The sequence below is a fragment of the Bacillus rossius genome, chromosome 8 (genome assembly GCF_032445375.1).
Source record: "Bacillus rossius redtenbacheri isolate Brsri chromosome 8, Brsri_v3, whole genome shotgun sequence".
NCBI lineage: Eukaryota > Metazoa > Arthropoda > Insecta > Phasmatodea > Bacillidae > Bacillus > Bacillus rossius.
In genome coordinates this window covers 32,854,459-32,881,756 of record NC_086336.1, presented here as the reverse complement: position 1 = coordinate 32,881,756, position 27,298 = coordinate 32,854,459, and the positions used below count along the sequence as shown (strand labels likewise).

Genomic DNA, 27,298 nt, shown 5'->3' with positions numbered 1-27,298 from the left:
ACACTAGGCTTGCATGGTGGGAAAGGTGTGGCCTGGATATAGTAGCCCGTCAGGTGGGCTCTGGCTGCTTCTTCGGCCCTTGATGAGGTTGCCCAGGGCAAGTGGAGACACGGGTGTGGTCAGCCTGGCAACGGGAGACATGACTGAGGACAGGCATCACAGGATACCTTGCCCATCTGCCACGTGTTTAGCATAGAGGGGCTGGCAGCTTAATGACCAAGGGTGTGCGCTGCATGTCACTACGTTCAAATCCCAGCACATACATCCTGATTTTGGTTTAACATGTCCAAGCAAATGCCCCAATGGTTCTTAACTATCGCTTGGCTAATTCCATTTCAGGTTTTTCTGTATGGTGTATGTTTGTCTCTAACGACCTCATGATATGCAAGATTAATAATAATTAATATGAAAGTGGGTGCCAGGCCACCATGTGCAATAGAAGTGAAACTGTACATTTTACTAATCCTTCATTGTGTAACCCACTTCTGAGTGTTTTATAATCCTACCAGATGTAAAGAAGTTTCACTTATTAATCTAAATGATGATCACAAATAACAGAACACTGATGCTGTGAAGGGGCTTACCATAGGGGTGAGATGCACACGCCCGAGAGAGACCGGATGAGCGTACTCCACATCTTCAGACTCGAGCAAGTGGGACCTCCCCAGCAGGCTGTGCACATACCGCTCCAGCACGTACCACAGCATCTCGGTGAAGAGCGGGTACCGCATCTTGCGCGGGACGCGGATCGAGTCCTCCAGCCGCGCCACCTTCAGCTGCTTCTCGACGGCGAAGGAGTGGAGGAAGCGGCCCCCGAACACGACCGTGTCAGCCCGGGTGTAGCAGGCGTGGATCCAGCCTGTCGGGATGAAGAGCGTGTGCCCCGCGGAGAGCGTGACGCGCCCGCACTTTTCCACCGTGTCGCCGAAGAACACATCCGGCTGCTTTCCTGACAGCACCCACCGCTCGTAGAGCTGCGTGTTCAGCTCAAATGGTGGCACAAGCCACAAAACCTGGAATAAATGTTTCCTAATCAGAGAAGTTTATTGTAAATAAAGTCAAGTTTCCATTAATTGAGTTAATGTGGACGACGACAACCTTGGATAAGAAAAATCTCGGATAACATGGATGGAATAAAAAAACTGCCTCATGGATGGAATAAAAAAACTGTCTTGGTTTTCAGTTGGCCCAGTGGTATCATTTTTCAGGGGGATGTTTTTCCAGCTTTTATTCAGTGCAGATTCTTTCATGTCACACCAAGATTTGCCCAACCAGTAAATGGCATATTTGAAGTTAATTTTCGTTAGGCTTTTGACAACAATAAGATCATTTTCTAGGTCCTCAAGCAAAAGTTTAAACTGTCTTTTCTAGTAATGGTGCTTTAGGTCGGCTCGGATAATACAGAACCTTAGTTAATTGAAGCTCTGTTGGTCAAGACGCTAATATATTATATATTTATCTTTATGGAAAGATGCAGTGGCAATAGGATCTTTTCACACAGTGAAATATTTAATGAATTTAATGACACATATGAGGGACTTCAAAGAATTGAATCAACAAAAATTTAAAATGTTTATTCAAAGACAATTCATACACATTAAAAAAAAATAACTGTTTTAAGAAAATATGTTTAATCACATAAATATTAAATAGCACACAGAGAACAAAAAAACAGGTCTTTATACGTGACATCACTTGTCGAGTCTGAAGTATTTGAGATAATAGGGCCTATACGTTCGTCTGAGAATTCACAAAATGTGATAGCAGTGAGACTACAGATCATTGAATAATAGTCTATGTAAACTTGAAAACTAATTTTTTTTCATGGTGAAAAATAATACTATTACCTAAAACTCAAGTGTAGTGAATGTAAGTAATTTTATATCCCTTCTGTGGTGGTGATAATTTCCATTCAGGCAAACCACATAGCATGTGCGCTAACCATCTATATAATGAAGTGTTACAGTACTAGTGCACGCCTCAGCTAAATAATTTGTTTTGTTTCATTGACAACAGCTATGATGGATGCTGGAACGATACGTTGCTGTAAACCTTTTCCTTAAAGAAATGTCAACATTTAATTTTAGTGTAGCGTAGTTACATGAAAAAGACTTTAGCATATGCTACAATTTATGCAATCTCTGCTTTAGTGATGCAATCAACATATAAATGCAATGTAATGTTTAGGAAATCAGTAACAGGAAAATAATAAATAATTTACACATCTCATCATCAAGACTTCTTATGAGGGTTATCACTACATATTTACACCAGAGGTCTTCAATTACTAACTAAACCATTTTCTGGCCATTATTTTTAACATTTTAGCTCTTTGTATACAGCATTTGGTAGGAGTAATTTCGTGAAAATGGAATGGAAGTCGAATAATGGAAATGTGTCACAAAGATGTCGAACCCACGTGTAGCAACATAAACCCTAATAGTCACTTTCATAAACATTTGGGGATATACCAAATGTATTGGTGTGCCAAATGAAACTTTATGATAATGAAACTACCCTGGAATATATTTGGTAAACTACAATAGTCAGAGCAAAAAGTAATCACAAGTTTTAAAATACCTAAGATAACTGGCATTACAATAATTATAATTCATATTTTCTTTCTAAATTCCCAAAGATTCCTTGTCGAAAATCAGGTTCAAAGCCAGGGTTTTATCGGAGCCGTTTATAATAGTTTAAAATTTGTTTGTTTCGTGCTGCAAATTGCTATCTGTGTTTGATGATGGCAAGCAACATTTATGATTCAGGCAGCAAATTTTAGCTGCGGGTACCGAAAGTCTTTGGGCATTGATCAAAATAATATGACTTTAAATTAAATTTTTAAACCAAATAATTAATTAGTCTGTTTCTTAAATTTTTTTTTAAAATAAGATACATCAAATGAGATTGTTGCATTTTAAGATCAGCACACTTACTGAATGGTACTTAAAATGAGAAATGAAATTAAGACTTTTATGTATGTCAGAAAGAAATTATATGTTTGAGGAGCTCACTTGAAAATAATCAAAACTTGTTACAGTTTGGTAATTTCTATAATCTGGCATCCATCGAGCTTATGTTCAGATGTTTTGGGTGAATCCCAGCCGTTGAACTTGGGCGCCAGATCACATTAATCTGCTCCTGGCATTTTTAGTTTGGCCAAAGTTTATAGTCACTGCGTGTTTTCATTTCAGTACTTCCTATCTTCTAGCGGGCTTCATTTAAAATTTCACTGGTTCATTTTGGTAATGATATTTTTAACAAGCCAACAACCATCTGTATTTTTTCTTTCTGTACCGCAGCTTAATAAAACTTATTTAAATACTATTATATTGTATATGACTTTTTCTTTGGAATTACAGTCAAAACTATATTTTGAAGTTCAATAATCTGACATGGCCATCATTCTGAGTGTGTTGAATTAAAGAAGTTTTTACTGCAAAAAAATAATGCCTAGTAGAAATTTGCGACAAGATGCACTGCAACTCAAAATAATCATGAACTTTTTCAGGGGTAGAGCATCAAGACAGAAAGAATTGGAAGTCGAGGGAAAGAATGAAGTAAAAATATGGGAGAAAAAAAAACCCTTAAGCACATAAATTTTGTTAGAAAAGAACCTATGGCTTACCTGGCTACCTTTGAAGATGTGGTACCACATAGACGTGCCTCCAAAACAAATCTGGAAATCAGTATAGCACCCTTTCACAGACATAATGCAGTATTTCTGTACCTGTGGGTACATCATGTCATCCAACCCATTAAGAGACATCCCTTGAGCCTCTTTTAAATGTTTTGGCCAGGCAGAGTCCACCCAATCAATTTCTCGCACCTGAAATCATTTACATACATAACATAGCAGACAATAAAGATGCTATAGCAGGCATGGAAACTTAATCCAAAAGTATTGAACTTTATGAATATAAAACTCACAATTGTTGGCGCTTCTACGTAATTTTGTAGTTTGGTGTGGCTGAATTCCAACGGGACAACGTTCAATAACCTGTCTTTGTTAGGATCTTCGAAATATTTCTGCCACTCCTTCATGGTCATTTCCAGGCCTCTGTGCGTATTCACGTCCACAACGTCAAGCACTCGCTGGGAACCTGCAGACACCGTTCCCCAAGTTTCAAACTGCTGCGGCAACGATGGGATGTGAATTCCCCCCCTCCCCTCCCCATGTTAAGCTTACAGACAAACACAACGGAGTCCCACTAATCCGAACATTGCTAATCCAAACAAATTGAGGGTGAAAATAAAGATTTTTAAAAGTTTTATTTTTGGTATCTTAAACACAATATTGAGATCTTGGCCCAATCATCAACTTATTTAGTGATTTTGTGCTTGTAGAAATTGTATAGGCTGTGTCATGTGATAACTAAATGCTTATAGAGAAGTACTCTACCATATGCTGTTACATTACTGCAATTATTCTGCTACACCAGAAATGATAATACAAACAGGTCATCCCAAATTATTCGGATTAGCAAGCTTCCACTGTAGTTTGTAAATAATTTATTTACCAAAACAAATAAGAACTAAATGAAACATGATTAAATTACGGCCCTCAAAGATATATGCTGTCATACAGATGACTTTCATTATTAATTTATATATATAACATGAAACTCTTACGTGCTGGAAGTAAAACTTTGACATCTAGGTTTTAAACACCAAAATCTGATCTTATTGCAATGAAACTTAATCAGGACATTCATTTTCTTACCCACACACATCCGTAGGTCATTCATTGAAAAATGAGGACTTGGAACTCGAAGACCCAAGCCACTTTTCTCACGGAAAAGAAGTGGCATATTTAAACCATGCGTCTGGAGGTAAGAAACATTAAAATCTGCAATACATAAAAGACAGGTTAACATCAAAATCAATATTTAAAAATAAATTCTTTCATAATTTAGACAAAATTATAAAACAAATGTAACACAGAAGAAGACTTTAACATACGAGCTAGTGACAAGGAAAAGCTTTCAAGAGACTCTTTTTTTCTCTCTCAATAATAAGAGTAAAGTGTACATATGAAATGATGGTGACAAAGGGATACAAGCCTTTCATGTGCCGAGATCTAGCGATGTAAGACTACTTAAAGAATCAGCTACTTTGTTCAACTTTAAACTGTGTTTTAACAATATGATGAAATTTTCACTTGTACCCTTCATCCTTTCAAATAAATTTGAACACTATATATAAGTACTGATACAGATAACCAAAACATGCCTATTACAAAAATTGACAAAACGAATATGGCAATCAAACAAATTGACTTTGTAAGAAGTATACCATGTAATAAAAAAAATTAATGCACTTTTACTCTAAAAAAGTTTTAAAAAAAAAATTCAAAATTTTTTTTTAAATACAATATATACACTAATAAAAATAATACTTTAAAATTACCAGTAAATATTTGCTCTGAAAATATAAAGTGCAGGTTAAGTGCTCATAATATATTTAAAAACATGCACAAACTATAATGCACAAGAGGATTAAAAAAGGAAGGAAATAAACTTAAGTACTTTTACTGGTTAGTGTAGCATAGATATTGCTAATGAAATGCATACCAACTCCCTGCATCTCCTTGACAAAACACTGAGTGAACTTATCACTTTTAATTTTCTCTTCAAGGTCAAATGTTTGCTGCATTTTAATTTTTTCACCATCCATTGCCCAGTCATTTGTGAAGTTCTTGGAGTCTTTACTATCAGACTGTAAAAGGAACCAGAAACAAATACAGTTTGCATTTTATCTTAAGGTGGCAAATTTTATAATATGCACCCAAAAACTTAACTGCACCACTTATGCAGAATATTTACAATAATGGTAAATCATACCAATTATCTTATCACTTCCCACATGCAATATTCAGTTGTATTAAGGCCATGCCAAATTCATCTGAAATATATACTTGATTGTACTTGTCCCAGACAGCGACATTACAAGGGCCATGAACTGAAAGTGAAGTACGTATTTAGGTATGCAGGTATGTAGTACTTACAAGCCACTTTGAAAAACACTTTGTATTCCATATTTTACTAAATATTTTAGTAACTAAAAGACTCATAAAATAGTTTTCACTTTATATTTTACCATGTTTAACACATTAAATGAAACAATCAATATTTTAACAGATGTTTATAACAAAGTTTCTAAAAATACACAAGTACTGTAGGGCCGCGACGTCTTGGCGTGTCGTTTTGCGGGGAAGCGGGGAAGAGTAAATGAGAGGGGAAGCAGCTGCGCGCGCACATCAGTCGCTATGCGGTTCATAGCAAAAACATCAGGCGCCACGCTCTCAGTCTGAAGTGAACAATGGAGCCTGACGCAGGACATTCAAGATACAATAAAGTAATACATAGTGGGGAGCGGGAAATTATAAGTAGTGTAATCCAGTGTTGTGATGAAGAAGCTGCCAACAAATGTCTGCTAGTACCTCTAACAAATGCAACCGAAAGAGCTGCGCGATACACAGGTATAAGCCAAAGATCAGTTTCGCGCATCCGAAAACACAACAGAGAGACGCCAAATAAAAAACAAACAACAACATTATAAGTTTTTCAATGCATTCCCCGTAATTTCACCCGCGGTTTGTTTGTTTTGCATTTGGCAATTTTCCAAACTTTCTGCACCGCTTGTTAGAATATTTTTTATCTACAAGTGTAGCAGATATTGCTACACATTATATTGCATTATATTACATGATATTATATTACATTATATACATTATATATTGCATTATATATTTTATGATATATATGATTTTATGATATATATTAATACATTATTTATTTACAATTTATATGTTTATATTTACACACACACATATATATATATATATATATCACTCCTTTATTTGACCGTTAAACAGCCTCTCATGTTTAATTATTCATTTCAAGCCAAAAAAAAACTGGGAAACGTTTGTTGTCAGTTGATGACTTTGATAGAAGAGTGATCAGAGACACTAGCCACGAATTTTATGCAGTAAAAAAAGACAAGGAAACTACTGCCAGTTTTGAAAGAAAAAATCGGATGGAGTTAGGGAAAGACATCGCTGCGTAAAATACTCAAAGAAATGGGTTTTGTGTGGAGAAGAAGCCAAAATAAGCGAATGCTTCTTCTCGAAAGATCTGACGTTGTTGCTTGGCGATAACGGTAGCTGACTCAGATGAAACAGTGCAGGGAGGCTGGGAAGAATATATTTGACATGGATGAATCCTGGGTTGACACTAATTTAACCTTTCAGAAATGTTGGCAAAAGAAAAGTGACGTTGAGGTGTAGGTAATGGCAACAGGAAATGCAGCGCACAGACTGATAGTTTTAAGCGTTGGTTCTAGGCAGGGCTTCCTTCCTGGAGCCTCTCTTGTTTATAAAGCAAGCAAAACAACAGGAGACTATAAAATACGCGAGGATGGTTTGTTATAAATATGGTTTTCGGACCCCTCGAAATTACTAAAATGGTTCTTTCAGAGTGATGTTATGGAAAAAATACCAACCCGTGCGCATAAAAGTGGTAAGGTTCTTGAAGTGCGTGAAAGTGTCATGTCGATCGTCTTCACATTTCAGCCAAACCAAATGGAAAAGTAAGCATCAGCGAGGGAGTTACATGCAAGTCTTAATTAATTGTGTTTCCTACAGCAACCCACAATTACAAATTTAGTTCTTAACTTTAAAGAATTGTATAGCTATGTTTAACTAAGCTGCCCAGTCGAGCAAATGGTGCACTACCTTTAAATAATAAATTACCGTAAAGCATTATCGCATCTTTGTATCATTAAGATCTGCGCTTTGTTGCACCGTACGTGAGATGGTTCTCGACCAATGTTTTCGGAACAGCATGGAGACTTCCAGGCTGTTGTTATCTGCGGAGCAGACAAGGAGGGACGTGTCGATTACAAGGTCGCTGAGCTCTAGGGAGTCGACCCGCCAAGACGTCGCGGCCCTACTATACATATATAGACTTACCAAGGGTGTATGCAAAGAGGGGGGGGGGGGGAGAGAGAGAGATGGGGAGAATATATATAAACACACATATACACATACATACACACACACATGCACACACATACATACACATACTCCCCTCTCTTTCCAAAATCATAAAGATTCTAGCAATCATTCCCACCAAAAAATGGAAAGCTTGGAAAGTAAAAAGTAGGAAAAATGTTTCATTCCTAATTACCCCCCCCCCCCCCCCCCTCCTTGCAAACCCCAAATTGAAATTCTGCGTAAATTTACAAAGGTATAATCTTAAGTAGATTTCAATAAATTAATGTGTTTGTAATTGAATGTAAAAAAAAATATTTTTTTTAACTTTAATTATTGCTGGAATTAAATATATTTATTGAAAAAATAAATATTAACAACCTGTTTAGCTGAAACATAACATACGTCTGAAATGCATAAGTACTCCACAAGAAGTAGTATGCAGGGTCGAATTTACATAGAAGTGTACTTGAAGTCGGACATGAACCACGCTGGTAATCTAAATTAAATGTAGGAGAAAATGTTTTTTAATGACCTGTCCTGCATTAACACGCATTGTTTATGACAAGGATAAACAAAATCTGAGGCAAAATATTTCTAAATATTTATCATATAAATGTGAACAATGTTCATAATTAAACACCTATAGAAATGTAAATTTTTATATTTCAATAACACACTATTAATTTGTAAATACTATACAGTAATGTTAAAATACTATACTATCAATACTAATATTATAAATGCGAAAGTAACTCTGTCTGTCTGTCTGTTTGTTACCTTTTCCCGGCTGAACGGCTGAACGGATCGTAATGAAATTTAGCAAGGAAATAGATTATATCCTGGGGATGGACATAGGCTATCTTTTGTCTAAAAAAATAATCTTTAAACGGGTTAAAAAATATATATCTTAATTTTATGTAATGTGTGTCATAGATATACAAACTGTTAGTGTCATTCCTCTGTGTCTACCAAGCAATAGCTTTCAAGCCATTCTACGTTACATTTTGCTACTGTAAGGAATTGAGTAGAGAGTAAGAAAAATTAAAGCTCTGCATCGTAGTACCTCAATACACCAGTAGATGTCACTGTTAGTTTTTTTATTAATCGTTTTATAGTTTGCACATCCTAACTAATATTATAAAAGCGAGTGTTAGTTTGCTAATAATTTTTTCTATTTGTCAATATTGTTATTTTTTTACAGTACCTACTTATTTGCAAGGAGTTTGGTTTAGTGTTTATAATTTATCTGCTGAGTGTCAAGCGTCTCTTAGGGCTGCCGAGCCGAAGACCAGAAATATTTGTCAATTATGTAATATATTGTTGAAAAATTCTATTTTACTATTTGAGGTAGGTTGATTTTTTTTATTAATTAGAGTAGTTACGTGTAATTGCCTTCTTCCTTTATTTCATATTAAACATTATGTTTGGTTGAGTGTGAGATAATTTTCTTTATGTATGTTTTAATTTCATTTAATTTCTTATATATATATATATATATATATATTCTTACCTACCTACTTCTATTAAATTTCAGGTGGATGTTAACATTGTCATTCGAGTAGTACAAATTTTTTGTCAAATTGGTCGTTATTTACACTTTTTGTTTCATTTTGGACTATGTTTTTTTTTTTACTTAATTCAAAGATTTGTGGTGTGTACAGGGAGTGAAATCTCTATTAATTTCTATATTCCTTTGGATAAGCGGAATATGGCCACCACAGTTTTACATATAAACAAATCCTACAAATGTTTTAAACATTATGACTTAAATAAAAAATAGTTTCACAAACATCCTTAGTTTTTTTTGCGTGTATAGTTTGAAGTATAATATTATGTATGTACGTAAATTCTTAAACATAGAGTTATTTATTAATTTATTCATAGGTAGGTAATAAGTTTTTCTATTTGTCAATATTTTTATTATGGTAGATAGGAGTACAGTAAATGCCTACATTCTTATATTCCTTTATATCTCTTTCGATTTGGAGTGTTTACGAGCCATTCGGGGTCCTCAACATCACCCACCCCCCTCAGAGGTCAAAGCCCCAAAATTTCGAAAATTTCAGGAATATTTAAAATATCTATTCTTTCGAGATGGAGTGTTCCGAAACATTCGAGGTCCTGAACCTCCACCCCCCCCCCCCCCCCCCCCCCACTTCCTCAAAAGTGAAAGCCGCAAAATTTCGAAAAATTGGAGGAAATTGTATTAAAATTAAGTCATTATGAATTAAAGTGTCCGGGGCATGGTGGAAAATTTACCCAAAGACATCTTCTCCATCAAAATTGGGAGAAGGGGGGGGGGGGAATGCAAGAACCCAAAATTTCGAAAATTTAAGTGTTTTTTAAATATACTTTTTTTTTCGATTTGGAGTGTTTCCTAGCCATTCGGGGTCCTCAAACTAACCTCCCCCCACAAGGAGTCAAAGCCCAAAAATTTCGAAGTTTCAAAAATTTCAATAATCTATTCTCTTTAGATTTTGAGTGTTTCTGAGCCATTCAGGGTCCTCAACTTACCCCCTCCTCTAGGGAAAAAGCCCCAAAATTTTTAAAATTTCAGAAATTTCAAATATCTGTTCTCTTTCGAGAGATAAATAGAGATAGAGAGATACATAAATATATATAGATGTAGATAGAGATAAATAGAGATAGAGAGATACATAAATATACATAGATGTAGACAGAGATAAATATATATATTCAGAGAGATGGATAGATATTTTGTATATGTGTAACTACTTCAAACATATTACGAAACAAAACTGAATGAGGCATTGCAATGCATGCCGAGCATTAGCTAGATAATGGAATCTTTTCAATATTAGTAATCTCTTATTTTTCATCTTATTTCTATAGTGCTTTATATAGTCTAGATTACATACAGACCACCAATTTTTAGATATATACTGGTAAATAACTATGCACTGTCAGAACATCTGTCGGGATCTGAAAGTGATATAAAATATTTTGCACACTTGACATTCAAATTAAGAAGACAATTACTAACTACATCTGATTTTGAAAAAGGTCCCCCTCACCCTGTGTTCAGCCCGGGCAACGCCGGGTACTGCAGCTAGTAATACATATAGCTGAAAAAAAATTGCCTCTAAACGAATAATTAATTCATTTTGTGCTTCACTTTGGAAAATAAACACAAAGTACTGGTCAAGCAAAAACTCATGACAATGGACAAGCATTTAATAACAAAATCAAGGCAAAACTCAATTTTAAGCAGGTCTTTAATTCTGTCTCGCATGCCATTTTGATTTTTCTGTTATTATCTTCAGTACTTCTATTTAAGGGCTATTTCTAAAATTTTAACTTCATACCTCCCTTGCATTTGTCGTTCTACAGAACGCACAAGGAGGTATTGTGTTAAAATTTTAGAAATACATAGACCTTTAAAAATTAAGTAACAATGGTAATGATTTGGGGGGAAATCAACATGGCATGCAAGACAGAACACTAAGTGACAATGGAAGGTTGTAAATCCCTTAAATTTTATCATAACATATATTCTTAAGACATCTACTAAATGAAACAAAAAAATATTCAATATAAACCTAAGGATTTTTTTCAAATCCACCACTGAAAATGGACAATGTGCACACACATTGCTTAAAAATTGATGTGCTTGGTTCTTAAAAAAAAAATTAATTCTTTTAACTTATAATTTTAATTTTTAAATGAAACATGATAACCTGTAAATTGTCTAACTAAAATATAAATATTTTGCAATAATTCATAATTATTAAATTTTTATATGTGTGTGTGTGTGTGTGTGTGTGTGTGTGTGTGTGTGTGTGTGTACTATATATATATATATATAAAAGATCTACTCATCACGAGAACTTATTGAATTCAGATCTTATACTTTACAGGACAAAATTCAATTCTACTTCATGATGTAACAAAACAAGATAAGCTGTTTAGCAAGAGAGATTTATTTAAGATATTTATGTTTATTTAACATGTGATTAACAGCAAATTCATTAGAGATAGACAAACACTATATGTGCCGAGGAAATTGGGGACGGAGTAGACCATGGCCTATTGTAAGGAAGGAACTATTTTGCATCTGCTTCGTAGGTTTTCGAACCACCTTGGGAAACCCTAAAGCTGAGTGCACAAATGAAAAAACAAAAAAGAGTAAGCAGCGGGTTGTTTGACCGCCATGTTTTCCAGCCTACTGATTCACGGACGGTCGTGTGCATGGGAGAGAGGTCGTGTGCATATAAGGAATGAATATATTTTGCTACGGATGCATGGCACAGCAGCCAAAGAGAGTAGGTAGGAAGGATGACATTTTGTCAAGAATAGAGAACTGTCTATAGTTATCAATTATATTGTGGCAAAGAAATTGTAGATATATTACAATGCTCAAGAGTACATACTTACTGCTTTAAAAAATAATTATTACTATTGCTTATAAAAAAATCATTAGCATTCATGAAAATAAAAATTAATGTTTTGTGGGTAGAATGGTAAACTTAACATTTTAAATAACCTAAATTAATTTATATGTTGAAAAATTGTGTTAAAAAATTTCTGGACAGATGTCATGGGATGATCATTTGGTAGTTAATAAAGTTCATTACTAACACTACCAACAGATTTTGGACACAATGTGAAATGTTATGGCTGAAATTAACAGTAAGATTTCAATTGTGAACTAATTCCACACAGGTCGTGTGCACCATCGCATGCTTGGCCTGCTATGCTCTCGCTTGTGTTTTTTAATTGCTAACACAATTGTAATCAAGATGAATGGACAGGCATCAAACCCAGGTCCTCTTGAATGCAAGTCCAGCATTCTACCACTGTACCAACCTCGCTCTGGAGGAAGAAATAACTCTGCAAGAACCAAACATACAATTTCATTGGAACCAGCATTCATGCAACTCCAAGCTGCTGTTCAGAAAACAATTCCATCCACATATCCACATGTGCAAAAGAAATACCTACTCTCATTTGCATCACCTTTAATGATCAAGTTATAGTATTAAATCCATACATGCATTAACACACAAATAAGTAAAATGTTCAAATGCATCTACCATGAATATCATCTTTTCTTGATTGCAGTTCATCTTGGTTTCATCAGATCTACTTCAGAAAGTCATGCTTTCCAGCAACCACCATTGATCTGGAAGAAAAAAATTCAAATCCTCTGAAAATTTTCACTTGCAAGAGACAACTGACCAGCACTCAGTATCGACTGCCATACGGAAAGTCGGGTGAGGGTGATTCGTAAATACACACAACACCTGACGATACTCCGGGATAATTAGGTGAATGCCACAGGTTGACAGGATACTAAATAAAAGTGACAGAGATGTTTAATGTCAGTACGTTACCACTGGGGCCAAGACTGGTTTCCAGCCTAAATAAGCACAATTTGGGTGGAAAAAGCAATTAGGGTGGAAAACAATATTGGCCCCTGCCGTAAAGTACTGACATTAAACATCCCTATCTTATAGAAAACAGATTCAGCTATGTTGTATTCCTAAGGATCATGTTGCAGCTAGCATCAAGTAATCAGTAAGTAGGGAGGCAACAACAATCATGCCAATCTCACGTGGAAAACAGTCTCTGCTAAGCTAAAATAGCACAACATAAATTTATGTCACTATAAAAAGCACAGGCAATTAAGCCAATATGTCATTGAAAACAGTCTCGGCTATACTAACAAAAAAACACAACATTGCGACAGCTGCGTCATTGCACAGGCTACCTAATGTAACCTATAAATGATAATTTCTCAGAAACCAGTATGAATTCTAAAATCCTCTTTTCAGGGTAAATAGAGGAACATCTGTAGTGTTAATTTAAAAAAAAAATTATGAAAAGCCATGAACTTATAAATTTACCAGTATTCCAGTTAAAACTATGGGTAATTATAAAGGAGATCTGCTCTTTCTGTAAAAAAATTATAACAAAAAAATAGAAAATAATTCATTTTTCTTCCAGACATGTTTTTCAATCATTATGAACGAAGGTGTGATACTTGAAGTAGTTTACCAATACTTGCACAATTTAAAGGGTGGTTATGTTAAGTGAGGTACATTACAAAGTGACAAATTGTAAGAAAGCTAGTTCATGTTAGGTTATCTACGGGGCATTCCATAACAAATCAACCAATAACATAATTATTTTAAACCTTGAGGTTTTCAAAATGTATCATAATTGGTGATTGTGTTCTACTCATCAGTATGACAGAAAATACAAAGTTTAAATTTTTTTTGACCTTTCATTTTTGATCTACAATTTTTTAAAAAATTAAAAATGATAGTTTGTAGGAATGTTTTGAAATATTTAAAATATGTAGCTCTAAAACTGTTTGTCCTAAAAACCTCAAATTAAACCTCTCTCTTAAAAATAACAAGAGCTTTAATTTGACATATAACTTGAGTGTATCAAATAACTTTATATTTTTTTCCATAGAGCTACATTATGTACTGATAATTCCTAACCAATGTTCAAAAAAATTTACAGAAATTTTAATGTACCTAACCTAACCTAACTAACCACACTTAATGTCATTGACCTAATCTAACTAGGTAATCATCCAAACTATTATAAACCTATCATAACATACTTTTAATGTAACTACACTTAAATGACTATTATAACATTATCACAGTATTTGTTTTAAGTAGCCTTATCTCACCAATCAAAGTGATTAAAAACTAGTAAACTACTCAAAGTAACACAGCACTCTCTTAAAGAATAATACTCAACCTTATTAGGAAGTAAAAAACCAAAATGTATTTTGGAAATTTCAATTATTTTATTACAGAAAAGTAATTCTCCTTCAGAATTACCGAACTACCAATCCGGCATAGCCATGGTCTACAACAAGCCGGATTAAAGACCTTTCACTATACCATATTGAGAAAATGGTTATCAAAAAAAAATCGTGACACTTAGTGCTATAGCCTATGTACTTTTATTTTGGTGACAATTAATATAATTTATTTTAGTCAACATACATTAAGTATATAATTCGGCACATCAAAATTTTTGAAAGATTAAAGAACTAATAATAATAGTCTCACATCATTGACACGTGCAAACAAATTCTCTAGGCCCATGATAAATGTTAATTACTTACATGATAGAATGATATTAAAATAAAGTATCTCTGGAGCTGAGTTATCAAAAACTGTTGGTAAATATGTAGTTGGGCAGTATTTGCAAAAAAAAAAATGTTAAAAATCCGAAAATACTTTTATTCTATGCTCTTTAACTTCCTCTTTTCAATAAAAGCGGCGGAGGTAATAAATTTCAAATACTTTAGGAGATATCGAATATTTAAATTTCATCATATGTAGTTGAGCAATATTTGCGAAAAAAAAATGTTAAAAATCCGAAAATACCTTTATTAGATGCTCTTCAACTTCCTCTTTTCATTAAAAGTGGCGGTGATAATAAATTCCAAATACTTTAGAAGATATCGAATTTTTAAATTTCATCACTATTATAGCAGTGCGTTCATGTGGCTTTCACAATTGTTTCTTGTTTACGAGCATATATTTTTTTATTGGATAATGATGTCACATGATTGTTCGTGATAGGACAGAATTCAAATTAACCAATACGTGATTATTTACTTCATTTATTGTTTAAAACGGTATTTAATTACCGCCTCCAACTTAGGCGAGTTTTTAACGTTTCTAATTTTAAAGTCTTATTTTTTATTGTTGCGCAAGTAATAAGTAACAAAAAAATTTTACGTGAGTTGTTTCTGTTCATCCTTTGTCCCGGTTTGTTAGGTCAGGTCAGTTACATTATAAATACTTTAAAACTAAAGAACCATTGAAATAATTTCATATTATATCTAATGTACGCTTAGTTTCAAAGTATTTATAATGTAACTGACCTGACCTAATCGACCATTTTCATTAATTAGGCATTCATAAAACACACGGCAAAATAAAAAAATGGTGACGGTCGAATGATAAACACAGGTCTTGTATGCAAAATACGAACGGCGATATTTCCTAAAGTATTTGGAATTTCTTATCTCCGCCGCTTTTAATGAAAAGAGGAAGTTGAAGAGCATCTAATAAAGGTATTTTCAGACTTTTAACATTTTTTTTTCGCAAATACCGCTCAACTACATATGAATTTAAAAATTCGATATCTCCTAAAGTATTTGGAATTTATTACCTCCGCCGCTTTTAATGAAAAGAGGAAGTTGAAGAGCGTCTAATAAAGGTATTTTCGGATTTTTAAAATTTTTTGTCGCAAATACCGCTCAACTACATATTTACCAAACTGTTAAACATAACTGTAGGGCCGACTACTATAATTGTACTATTATGTGCCATAAGTTTACTAAAACATAAAGAAAATTGAGGTAAATGAAAAAAAAAAAAACTTAGAATTAGTGCTAGATGTCAACAAAGATTAATTTAGTTCAATTAGTTTTTGAATATTTTCCGAGCAAACCTTACCTGCATATCCTGAAAGATGACTTCCTTTTTCCAAATCCTCTTCTAGTGGACTTTCAATTCCAGATCTTGCCCCATGACTGTTTTCATTACTAAAAAGTCATCGTGACCAAATAAAGTTACAGGAGACTACAATGGTATCTGTTTCTTCTTTAGGCAGTTATATTAGTTCAGACTTCAGTAAATAACTTCACCCAATTGACATGGTTTCACTTTTTTTTTTTAACTGCAATCATTCAGGCAGTGTGATTGATATGTTCAAGACAAAAGATAAAAATAATTTTTTTTTTCTAAATTTAATGATTATTATTACCCTTAAATACTCTAAATTCCGTTTTTACTTCACTGGCAGACTTCGATGGCAGATCCGTGTATCATTGCTTCTGGGCGTGAAACGTATGGTCAAAGAAAAGTAATTTAGCGTTGATAAAACCTACTAAGACTTACTACCTTGAACTTAAAATTGTTCATTAAACGTTAATAAATATATTACATAGTTAAATCCATTTAACAAACCCGGTTAAAACAAGGATAATATGCACAAGCATTTACTTTGTTTACGTTGCATTATCATTTATCAACACCCAGAAATGCTACCAATCATTGAAAAGAATTCCAGCTCTATATTTGTTTTACTCGAAGACTCTTTTTATCCTTTAACTCTCGGGCATACACTGAGCGTTTTACATGTCGGGGACAGGTGGGTGGCAGGTTTAAAATTAATTTAACAACCACATTTTTATGCCTCCTGCCATTTGTTTCCACTCACAGAATTTAATGTGTAATGTAATGGAGGCAATTGTAGATGTGGGTCGATGTTTGAGGAGTGGAATTGAATTTTTAACTAAATAAGCGTCAGTGTATAGTGGTGATTGTCATTGCACAAAAAGCGAAAAAATTCGTCAGCGGCTCAAATATAGGCTAGGCAGTCAGAAGGAGTGGAAATGTCTGAAAATAGTAAGGTTACTGTCAGGGGCGCAAAAACTAAATTTCCAAATTGAGCAGGGGGGGGGGGGGAGTATAACTTTTTATAAAGAATCAACAATTCCCCCTATTGAAGAGGAGGGTCCGGGGGTCCTCCCCCAGTAAAATATGTATTTTTAAGGTGGAAAATGGTGCTATTTAAGCAGTTTTATTATCTAAAAATTGATTACACAGCACTTTCTTTGCCCCCGTTTGCCGCCACTTCAAGTTTTCAATTGGGGGGGGGGGGCAAATTACCCTTTACCACCCTGTTATTGCGCCCATGGTTACAGTGTGTACTGTTTGTCCAGTGTGTACTGTTTTTACTGGATGTTCAGAGTGCCCATTATGTTTCCAGAGTGTTTACTAGTGTACTGTATCTACAGAGTGTTCCAAAGTGTGTACTGTGAGTCCAGCATGTCCATTGTGTGTCCAGTGGGTGTACTGTGTGTACTGTGTGTCCAGTGTGTGTACTGTCTGTCCAGTGTGTGTACTGTGAGTACTCGGTATGTACTGTACTTCCAGTGTGTGTACTGTGTGTCCAGTGTGTGTACTGTGTGTCCAGTATGTACCGTGTGTCCAGTGTGTTTACTGTGTGTTCAGTGTGTGCATTGTGTGTCTAGTGTCTGTACTGTGTCTCCAGTGTATGTCCATTTAGTAAATTGTTTGTCCAGTGTGACGTCGTCCGACCGAAGGCCACCCTAAAGCCCAAACTGCAACCGCCAGTTTCCGACCCCGCTAACGGAACGCGCCCATAGCCATGGCCCACCCGAGTCAGGCGAGCGCCGCGAAACATAGGTATAATCAACGCCCTTAACTTAATCGGCAAGACAAACCGAATCCCGCACATCTTAAATTCAATACACATTAAAGAATACGCCATTTGTAATTAAAAACCCCGTGCCACACAAGTGCGAAGTAAGAGTGCCCGGGTCACTCACAAGTAGTTTTTTAATAATACAGTTGTGAGTGCTCCCCTTGCGGCCTTCAACCTGATTTCAGTAACAAAATATGTAACTTAAATAAAACTGTCCCAAATTATCATTATCATTCGCCACTGGAGCAGTCATCAAGCGACAAACATTCTCCAGTGTGACTCTGTGTATTCAAACTTATTTTATATAAACTTGTTACATCTCATTTCTAAAACATATGTATACTGAGTTAATTATCAAGTTTTATTGTATGAATTTAGAGCCACTTACATTTAGTTATAAATATAATTTTTTACGAATAACGGAACTTTAGAAACTCTGGCGCGACAGGATACTCACCCATCTCCTCATGCCAGGGCCAGACGCCAGTACAGCACGACTCGCGGACCGGGACGGACGCACGTCCCACGGGGAGCCACCATCCTTTATCTTCACTGAACTTCACTCTGGTAAATATAGTCAATCTTCAAAACCTTTTTTAATTACTCCCAGTGTGCGCCTGGTCCTTTTCCGGTGTAGGGCCTATCCCAGCCGCGTCAACATAACACGCCCCGCACAATGCATTACGCGGGGCAGTGCAATATATGGCACGGGCTGACTCCCACCATACCAGACTTTCAATTAACTGCCGAGTGCACAGGCACTGGCTACATCTAATCGAAGACTTTACTTAATTTAATAGCGAGCCGCGGTCCACATAGGTGGGCCCGCGTGTCGCCGTTCACAAATTACGGGATTGGCCAACTCCAATCGAACTCTTTCCCTCAACCTCGACTGGCGTGAGGACGTAACTTTAGTGATGGCGCGTCAGAGCGCCCAGTGTACAATTACAATGTACTTTATGTAGGGAAATCGTGTGAATGTAATTGCAAGTGTAACTACTACGTAATTAAACGTCCACTCCGCACACTCCGTGCACGACATGTAAACAATAGTGCAAAACAGTGTACGTAATTTGCAAACCTCCCCAATCCAGTTAGGGATTAGCGTCCTATGCTGTGTAGAGCCATGGTACAACAAGCATTACGAACCCCTAACATCACAAACACCGCTGCCGTTCCTAGTGGGCCACGCAGGGGCCTTCGTACCTCACGATCCACCTCGTGGCTAACCACCGCATTAGCCTGGCGACCTCCCGGACACGTTTCACGCAACAAAACAGCGTTCCCGCTAAGAACCACGCCGAGTCTCGAACACGAGAACCCGGGCGACGGCAAGTGTGTGCACTGTGTGTCCAGTGTTTTCTTTTATTTTGTTGAATGTGTGTCGTTTCGTTAAATGTGCGTTATCAAATCTGTAGTAGCTCTGAATATTTACTGTGACGTCGTACCGACCAAAGGCCATTAGCCCGGCCTCAGCCCGCAGTACTGGCTCCTGCTGGCGGAACGCACCCCTCGCCAAGTCTTCACCCAAATGAGAAGAGCAGCGTAACCTTGGTGCATGGAGGGAGTGTCCCCCCCCCTCCGCACGCCAACCCCTGAGGCAGTTCTGATCAGCTCGCGGCCCGGAGCGGACGTGCGCGTACCGTGGGGAGCCTTCAAGTTTTGTCTCTGATTCCTCACGACTGGTAACTATAGACATCACCGAATACATTTTTCAATGCAACTCCCCACGCGACTCCGGGTCGGTTTTTTTTTTCTACGGTGCAGGGATTAACCCGGCCATCGCTACTTTGTTTTAACTTTATTTTAAATATTTCGCCATTTGAAGTTTTATGTATTATATGCTTTTATTTGTTCACCGGGCGCCAAGGCCATGGCTTCCGCCTGTGACCAATCAGCATGTTCCACGGGCTCGCGGAGAGGGGAGAGACGCGAGCGTTCGGGCGCGCCAGGTGGGGGAGAGAGGAGTTGGCAGCTGGACGCGAGAGACAGCGGACGTGTTTGCGACGTCGCCCCGGGGCAGTGAGATTGGAATGGGCGTGGTTTTTGCTGTAGATCCAGACTTTGCCGAGCAGAGGGGATTTCAGTTTTTGCAGTCGCCTTGTCATTCAGTCGAATTTGTCACCTTGTCATTTAGTCGCGTTTTTTCATCTTGTTATTTTTCTCACGTGTGTTCTTCTCTTAAGTTTTGCGAGTCGCGGAGTATTTTTGTAAACTGGACATTCGCCGTCGCTTGTACTTTGTTTTTACTTTTCCTCCCGGACATTGTGTTTGTCATGTCCACCAGTTTGGCCTCGGCTGGTATGATAGCACAAGCCCCAAGTGCGCCACCCATCCTACATAATCTATGGGGAGGAAAGTTAGTTCGCCACCCGCCCCTAGATGGCAGACAAAGGGGAATGTAAATTAAGGAAACTTTGTGTACCTGCCCAGCCTAATTCAGGACAAATATGTAAATACCCAGTGTGGTATCAAGAAGCCTTTAAATTATACAAGTGAATGTAAAGAGCATTGTAATTCGAATATGTATGCACAGGAAGGGTACAGATGTGCCCTCCCTGATGAATATGTACATACATTGTATATTTACTCTGGCTGAGCTAAGCCAGGCAGAAAGCTCTTCCCAGTGTGTTCTCGGTTAATAAAAGTGGCAGAATATTTGAGCAGCATTATGTAGGCAGCAACCTCTCTAAAGGACTGCTCCTCCTTCCTTCTTTTCCCTGCTCTTGGGCAGCGACCTCTGCTCGGGGACTGCTCCTGCTCTCCCCCCCCCCTCTGACCGATCTCTCACTGCTTTTCGACAGCGACCCCTGCTTGGGGACCGCTCCCGCTCCTCCCCTCTAACCGACCTTCCCCTGCTCTTGGGCAGCGACCCCTGTTCAGGGACCGCTCCCACTCCTCCCCTCTGCCTGGGACAAGTCATGTTGTACAGTCTGACAGTCATCTTATTGTACGCGAGTCATAGCGAATTCAAATCTTTGCTAAGTGGGTAATACTCGTCACCGGCGAGACGTCCCGTATTTAGTAAAATATAAGTGCGCGGAACCAGGGTTCGCCCTATAGAAATAGTCATAGGCGGAAACGCGGCAGCCGCATCTAAAGTGTTCATCTTGCTGTGCATAAAGAACCAGGAAACTTTATTCAAGTTGTGCTAATTTTAATTCTGGAGACTAAGTCCCTCGGCCACGCGGCTTGAACCCCCCTCTTCCGAACCCTGAGTAGCCGGCAAAATAGTATCATTTCAGGGACTAGTCGACCAGCCGACGACAACCTACACAGTGGGCTCTTAAGGCGTCCCACACGCCTTCACACTCAGGATGTTGAAATAAACAAATACAAATAAAATCGTACACCCTGGTTTATTAAGTTGCTATTTCGCCCACAACTTTGAATATATATTACACAATGCCCACGGCAAGAATAGATTCACGTGAGGTGCGACCTGACCACGTGGTCACACTATACAATTAGTTAATTCGCGGTAAAAGAACTATAGTGGTCACTTATACAATTACTTAAACAGTCCCCCCGACCGAGAGAAGCCCCGAGGACTAACGCACTAAAGGATTTATGATGATTAAAAATTAAACAGAATTACTCAGCAGTGCAGACAAGCGGTGAGGTCCCCGGTGTGCTGATGCGTCTGCTCTCGGTCGGTGCTGGCGAAGGACTGGGGCGAGCTCAGGGCTCCACTAGCCTAACATGGGGTCTTCGCGCCGAACCAATTACCGTTATACTGCCGTCGTCCGGGGTCTCGGGCTCGAGTCCCGGTGTGGCTCCTAGTGGGAAAAGGCGATTCTTGATACGTTTTGTCCGGGTGGGCGCCAGACTAGCTCGGCTCTAGTCGTGAGTTTGGGGTCGTGGATGTATGTGCCCCTGCGTGGCCCACTAGGGCCGGCGGCGGTGTTGCGTGAGATGATATTTAAATAAGAGACGTGGAGTTGAGGTGGTGGTGTCGTACCTTTTATTCATAGGAGTGAGTCGTACACAATACAACACTCTACAGAGGTCCCCGGGGGGGGGGGGGGGGTTACTCGTTATTCCGTGGCGCAGTATTGTTTGTGTTCCGCGTTACGTGGGCCTCGGACGCTGTTACGTCTCATACGTCTCACTGGTTACGCGGGTAACGTAATTTCGTAACACAAAGGCGGGACACAAAAGTACACTGAATTAAGGGGGTGCGCACAAGTTACGTGGCACTCGTTACTCGGGTAACATAAGTTAGTAATACAAAATACGGGACACAAAATACACTGAATTAAGGGGGCGCGCACAAGTTACGTGGCACTCGTTACTCGGGTAACGTAAGTTAGTAATACAAAATACGGGACACAAAAATACACTGAATTAAGGAGGCGCGCACAAGTTACGTGGCACTCGTTACTCGGGTAACGTAAGTTAGTAATACAAAATACGGGATACAAAATTACACTGAGTTAAGGGGTGGGCGATTGGAGACGGCCAATCCCGTATACGAATGTCTCTGTGCGGGTGTTGTGTCCACTGTGGTGAAACACGCACCGCAATTAAGTTTGTCCAAGTTCCCTTGCGGGTTTGTGGTCAGCGCCGTGCGCGTGACCTTAAGTAAAGTTCTGTGCGTTGCGGGAGGCGGCCCGTTCCGTATACTGAAGATCAACCCCGCTGACCAAGTGTGGTGCGGGGTGTCTTTAAACTGATGCGGTCGGATTAGGTCCTGGACCGAAAAGGGGGACCGGGTACTCACAGAGAGTTTAAGTAAAAAAAAGGGGTTCTGTTAATTAGTGACTATATTAACCGGACGTTACTTTCGATGAAGACAAAGGTTGTTGCCTCTCCGTGGGACGTAGGTCCACCCCGGTCCGCGCGCCGTGATGAACTGCCGAACTGGCATGGCGTCCGAGGGAGGCTCGGCCTCTCTTGCGCCAGGTTTGACCTCATTACGCTAGACTCTAAATGGGTGTGTCTGGAAGAGACTTTATTGTCGCTAAAATCCTAATTTAATGTTCCAGGAGGAATGGGTACGGTTCTTCTCTTGTCTACTCAGGTTTTCGCGGGTTTGCTTTTAATCGCTGTTCGGCTCGCCTGACTCGGGTGGGCCATGGCCAGGGGTGTGTTCCGTTAGCGGGAGCGTATACTGGCGGGTGCAGGTCGGGCCTTGGGGTGGTCGTCGTCCGGACGACGTCAATACATATCTATTTACGAATACGTGCCACAGGAAGCTACAGGTCAGACATGAAACACTCTTAATAATTAGCTTACACTTAATGCATGTTGAAAACTACTAACTAATATTACAACAAATTATTATTAATGTTAACCAGTCTGGCTTCGGCGCAATTCTGTTCGCCTCGTGAATGTTCGGTACGTCTTTCCGTTGTTTATACTCTTACTAAATATTAGTCAATTAAAGTACTGCCATCAGCCGGGGTTTCGGGTGCGATTCCTGCGGCGAGTCTAAGGAGCTGTATGTGAAAATTGGGGTGTTTTCCGGGAGGGCGCCAGGCTAGCTCTGTCGTCTAACCGTGAGTGGGTCAATCGGCCCCAGCGTGTCCCCTAGACTCGGTGGCTTGACTTGGAAAGTAGCGACGGCCGGGTTAATCCCTGCACCGTAGAAAAAAACCCGACCCGGAGTCGCGTTTAAAAAGGTATTTGGTGATGACTATAGTTACCAGTCGTGAAGAATCAGAGAGACAAAACTTGAAGGCTCCCCACGGTACGCGCACGTCCACTCTGGGCCGCGAGCTGATCAGAACTGCCTCAGGGGTTGGTGTGCGGGGGGGGGGGGGGGGGACAGTCCCTCCAGGCGCCAAAGTTATGCCGCTCGTCTCATCTGGGTGTAGACTTCGCGAGGGATGCGTTCCGCCAGCAGGAGCCAGTACTGCGGGCTGAGGCCGGGCTAATGGCCTTCGGTCGGTACGACGTCAGTACATACAAACACTCCGGGTCATCACACGCCACTTGGGGAAGAATAAGCAAAAATTATAATTACAATGATGTCCCTCTGCTTCTGGTCCCTATTTCCCTGTTTACTAGAAATTCCTGTTATGCCCGTACTGCTCTCGTCGGAGAGGTGTGGGTCCAGGCCGACGTGGCCGGGACCGGGAAATGCGGGACCTGGAGGGATGGTGAGGTAGAATGACAGGTAGATCGAAAGGACCACTCGATGTTAATCGTCCCACGAGCTTTTTTATTGCATTCAGAGAGCTTGCCGCGGCCTGGCGGATCCGTCGCGGGGTGCGCACCCTTCCCACGAAGACCCGGACTCCCGAAGACCGTCTCGTACGGCCCACTCGTCCCGATGCGTACTGGCAGTTCTCCCACGTAACAAAGTTCCTGACATCCAACTGCTTCGCAAAGGCACGTGACGCGTGCGCGGTTCTTACGTACTGTCTCGTAACGTCGGCGATGGTTCAGCAATGAGTAACTATGTCCCTCACAAAGACACGTGATGCGTGCGCGGTTCTTACGTACTGACTCGTAATGTCGGCGAAAGTTCAGCGATGCGTAACTATGCTTACGCGTCCTATAATGACCGACTCGTGACGTAACTCGTAACTCGTAACTCGGACACCCAATCGCGTGGGCGGCACAATGTAGGCAGCGCGGCTGCTGCTAATGCTCGTACTGTGGCGGTGTCGCCGGACCGTGAGCTCGATAGACCCGTCTCGCGATCAGCGCGGAGCGGAGCGCACGTCCACCGCTGCCCGAGTCCTGAGTTCAACTGCTCTCCCTCGCCCGCCCGCGGGCCGTCGCGCGCGTGCTGCGGGGGAGGGGAGGGGGAATCGGCCGGCGTGGGAGAGCGCCACCCCTCACGACGCGGATGAGCACCAGGCCGCGCTTACATACAGACACTGTGACACATTTACGAGAATTACAAGACCATTTACACACTAATAAATACATTACGGTTACATTATTTACACCCTTAAAAAGTCACGGTCATTTGGAAAGAAATATATACACACAGAAACATTTACACATTAACACTGGCTCACTGGCGTGCTAGGGCGCACGCGGGTGTGTCCCTGGCCGATGCACAACACTGAGGAGACACTGGGGACACAAGGGAGGACGTTGACGAGGCATAACGGCCTGAAGGAGCTGAGGAGACACTTGGGTCGACGTCAACAATGTTTATCACTAGTTAAAAGGGTGTGTCGCACTGCCGCTACAGCGCCCTTTTGTTGTCCGTGGCACGCTATTGAAACATATGTACTAAGCCCTAGCGGTGAGGAAGAATGGAGGGTGGGGTTTTTTAGGCGGTGGCATATCGGGCTTAAAAAGGCCGCAGGCCCGAACGATGTGAATTCCTTGGCATTAGAGTTGGAAAGTAAGTCTTTCGGTGGCTTCTGTGGAGGAAGGATCTGTCTAATTTTCATTTTATCCCTCAGTGGGTTTGAACCGAGGACTTGATTTTTTTAAAACAAAATTTTTTTAAAATTCTATTTTTTATTTTTTTTTATAAATTTTCATTATTTTCCCATTAAAAATAGTAATAATGGATTTTCAAGATGGTGTCTGAGACATTATAATCTAAGATTAAAGAGAGTTTTTATTTAATTTTTTATTATTTTTTAGCATAAAAATGATAGAATTTTAAGATGGTGGTTAAAACATTATTTGCAATGTTCTAGAATTCAATATAGTGAGCATAACTAAATGTGCAACAATGACATAATATCCATTTATACACATCAGAACGAAAAGTGTAATGTTTCTAAAATCGAAGATGGCGACTGCAATAAAATGTGCAATTGTGATGACCTTATTTAGGACGGCGAATTTTAATTAAAATTTAATTAATTATTTTTTCCGAATTTATAACATAACAATTACGGATTTTCAATATGGCAGTCGTAATAATAATTGGAACAGTTACATCATAATTCAAAATGGCGGAAAGTTCTAGAAAAAAAAATGTCTGAATTAAAAATGGCAGAAAGTTCTAGAAACCAAATGGCGAATCCAAGATGGCCATTAGGGTCTAGGTCAAAGGTCAAGGTCAAGGTCATCCAATATTGCCACCATGTCGTCACTATCCAAGATGGCGGACACCGACTACTAACGAGAATCTCTTCACTTGGAAGAACTGAAGCCTGAAGCCTGGGCCAGAAAATACTTTCCTATACTACTCCGATGATACAATATGCATTGGCAATTCCCATACCTAGGGAAGGATATTAAGTAACTGGAAAGGGTACAACATAGATTGTGTAGATGAACTATGAAAATGTGTGGTGACGGGAAGGGGAGAAGAGTAAGATGCATAAGACATCTGTGATGATGGAGGAAAATATAGAGATTCGTGAATTTTTTTTTGGCTAGACAGGGGGAGGGGAAATGGGGAAAGCTGGGAGATAGGTTTAACAAATGTGTTTATAGAGAAAGTAGGGAACATGGGTGGAAGATTCTAAGAGAGTGGAGAAGAAAGGAAAGACAAAGACAAGTATTCTGGTGATAATGGGAGAGGAATGGGATGGAGGGAAACATTCTAGATTATTGAGGAGGGGTGGATTGAGGAGGAGGTTTTATAATTAGGGAGAGTGAGGGAGGTGTCGTGGCCAATGGGTGGAAGCCCAATCACAATCAATAAATCAAAGATAATTGCTATATGTTTAACGTATAAATGTTTACAGAATATTTTATAGGTTTGACATGAGGCGGCACTGATTTCTCATCCTCTTGCCACCCTTCGTCCGGCAGTCTTCAACATGTAGCATTGGGGAACCATCACCAGGGTTTTATTGATCACTGTACTTATGGTAATTAGTAACTCTCCAACCTTAACCATTTTGTTTATTCCCCCGATGTGTCTCGGATCATTTACAATGCAGGGCATAACCCGGCCATCATTAGCTTCACCCGACAGGTTACCTTTCCACCGTGTGGTTTCTAATTAACAGCACTGGCCGACTACAGAAAAGAACTTTGCTTAAACCAACCGCCCATACGTCTGCCAGCCTCAAAATTAATATAATTTCAACCAAGTTATTGTCGATTCTCGACTCCCAATGTAGAGCCCGAGTTACGTGTTTTAACATTAACCACCCTCGTTTATTACCAAAGACTGTCGCTAGGACTAATCATAGC

The 27,298-nt window shown here is 39.2% G+C and overlaps 1 protein-coding gene across 2 annotated transcripts in view; it reads right to left on the bottom strand.

Annotated features, from left to right (window-relative positions):
- Positions 1-17,044, bottom strand: part of LOC134534719 (jmjC domain-containing histone demethylation protein 1-like) — a 64,749-nt gene extending 47,705 nt beyond the window's left edge. The window contains exons 1-7 of one of the 2 annotated variants that reach the window (XM_063373204.1): positions 16,453-17,044; positions 13,051-13,139; positions 5,574-5,718; positions 4,724-4,849; positions 3,931-4,103; positions 3,629-3,829; positions 585-1,013 (exon numbers count right to left, since the gene is read on the bottom strand). In XM_063373204.1, coding sequence (XP_063229274.1) covers positions 585-1,013; positions 3,629-3,829; positions 3,931-4,103; positions 4,724-4,849; positions 5,574-5,718; positions 13,051-13,083 — 1,107 coding nt within the window. In that variant the 5' untranslated portion in view covers positions 13,084-13,139; positions 16,453-17,044. The remainder of the gene's footprint in view (positions 1-584; positions 1,014-3,628; positions 3,830-3,930; positions 4,104-4,723; positions 4,850-5,573; positions 5,719-13,050; positions 13,140-16,452) is intronic. The other variant, XM_063373205.1, reaches the window with a different exon arrangement.
- Positions 17,045-27,298: the final 10,254 nt, after the last annotated feature.